The sequence below is a fragment of the Eubalaena glacialis genome, chromosome 1 (assembly GCF_028564815.1).
Source record: "Eubalaena glacialis isolate mEubGla1 chromosome 1, mEubGla1.1.hap2.+ XY, whole genome shotgun sequence".
Classification (NCBI taxonomy): Eukaryota; Metazoa; Chordata; class Mammalia; order Artiodactyla; family Balaenidae; genus Eubalaena; species Eubalaena glacialis.
The window spans coordinates 172013055-172015276 of NC_083716.1; the positions used below are offsets into that span (position 1 = coordinate 172013055).

Genomic DNA, 2222 nt, shown 5'->3' on the forward strand with positions numbered 1-2222 from the left:
ACACTGAACTGGCAAATTTGAACATTTGAGCCCAACACATATTAACAAATGAGGCAGGGGATGGACCTGCCATTCATATTATAGACTCTTTTGAATAGTCTCATTTGCCTAAAGAACTCTTTAGCTTCAATTTTGTTGTCGTTGTTGTTGTTGTTATAAGATCTAAGGTAGACAGCAACACAATTCTTGGGAGGATGGGGAGGTTAGGAAAAGAGGAGCCAGGACAATGGTCCAAGAAATCACTCCTATAGGGAAAAAAAAATAGGAAAAAAAAGACTGACTGCCCATGGTATACAAAGGGAAAGTCAGTCAAATGAAAGGAAAAGTTAACTTTGTAGATGGACAGGTCAGATATTTGAATCCCAAAATGGGCTCTTTCTATGTTTGAGCTGGTTATTATTAACCTTAAATCATTTTGTTTGCCATCTGTAATATATGTCATGTAAGTAAGATCAGTTCTGTGTGTATTTATTTATTTATTTATTTTTGCATGCAGGAAAAGCTTTATTAAGTCACGGAACTGTTATAATTTTTTTAAACTACAGTGTAGATTACTTAAACATTTTTAAATGACTTAGGAAACAATTGGCATATATTTAGTAAGCAAGTTCTACTTTCACAATTTTCTCTGCTCCCACCCTCAATGCTCAGCTATAGAACATTCATTTACTTATCATGTTTAGTATCTCTGTCTCACAGTCATCTGTCAGAGCTTTTGTTGCAAAAACATGTCTCTTAACAATTAAATACACAATGGGAAGATATGATCAGACATTTACAGGACTTGAAATGTTTAAGAATAATACACAATAATAGGATTACAAGAAGGGCAGTGACATCTTTCAATTCATTTTGCTATTTCCATTCTCTTTTTTAAACATTAATCTCTAAAGTCTGTCCAAGTCCCATCCTTTAAAATGCATCCTGTTCCTTTTTCCTCTCCTCCTCCAATGTCCATATTTTAACAATTCGAGTTCTCTTGCCTGGGGAAAAGAAAAGTTACTAACTCACAAGGGATATTTATTGACATCTAATTGTTACAACCCAAACGACAGCACAAAAGTCAGTCATGTACAGGTGACACAGCACAGTGGGGTCTGTCCATGTTTTCGGCACACTGAAGGAGAAGAGGGTGGGGCTCCTTAAGGCTCGGGGTTCACATGATGATACACTTGACCACCAGCTTCTCCGCGGTCTTGGGGATCTGGGATTTCTTCTAGGGAGGCTGGGCGCCGGCGGCAGCGGCGGGCTTCTTCTCGAAGTTTATCAGCATCTGGAACAGCTTCTGCACATTGATATTCATCTTGGCGGAGGTCTCCAAGAAGGCGCAATTCCACTCCGACGCGTAGGCAGCACCTTCCTTCTCTCTCACCTCCCGGTGGCTCTCATCGCGCTTGTTACCCACCAGGATGATGGCGCACTTTTGCGGGTTGTTGCCTTTGAGTTGACGGATCAGCTCATAGAGGGGCTTCAGCTCCTCCAGGGTTTGCTTCTTGGTGACGGAGTAGACCAGGATGAAGGCGTGACCCCTGGCAATGGCGAGGCGTTGCAGGCCCCGGTAGCGGCGGCCGCCGGTGGTGTCAGTGATGTGCAGCGCGCCCGCCTTGTGGCTGCAGCCCAGCGCCTGGAGGTGGGTATCTTCGATGGTTGGCAGATACGCCTCACGGAAGTTGCCGCGCACCCACCTCTGCACCAGCGCGCTCTTGCCCACGCCGGCCGAGCCGAGCACCACCACGCGGAAATCTCTGCTCCTCCTCTGGGGCAGGCAGGTACGGGTGATGGTCACGGTAGGCAGAGGCCGCAGCCGCTTCATCAGCCGTTCCTTGAGGCCAAAGCAGGAGCTGCCCATTGTCGGGTATTGGCGGGGAGATGCGTGCACACCTTCTCTGGCACTTGGCCAGCAGTGAGGGAACCCTCATAAAGAAAGGAGGACACCAGATAAAACTCCAGCAGCCCCTAGCCCACACATATCCTGCAGTATTTTCTCTTCTCTCCATCCAAGGCTGATCTGTGTATTTATTTTTAAAGAAGGGTAATCTCAGATATAAATATAGAAAATCTCTAAGAAGGTTTATTTTTAAATAAATGTAATTTAAGGTGTATTTATATGTTTTTCAGATACATTTATGTTTTCATATATATACATATGCATACACATATGCATATATACAGACATGTATACATATTAAAATTTTATGAACTGCAAATTGCATTGCAATTCT

The 2222-nt window shown here is 43.8% G+C and overlaps 1 protein-coding gene across 1 annotated transcript; it reads right to left on the reverse strand.

Moving 5' to 3' along the window:
* Positions 1-1216: 1216 nt before the first annotated feature.
* On the reverse strand, positions 1217-1849 carry LOC133098108 (GTP-binding protein Di-Ras3-like). The gene has a single exon (XM_061200813.1). It carries the CDS (start codon positions 1847-1849, stop codon positions 1217-1219), a length of 633 nt encoding a protein of 210 aa, XP_061056796.1.
* Between the last annotated feature and the right edge of the window lie 373 nt (positions 1850-2222).

Excerpts from the sequence above, each read along its gene's own strand:
- LOC133098108 (XM_061200813.1), bottom strand. The coding sequence starts at position 1,849 with ATGGGCAGCTCCTGCTTTGGCCTCAAGGAACGGCTGATGAAGCGGCTG.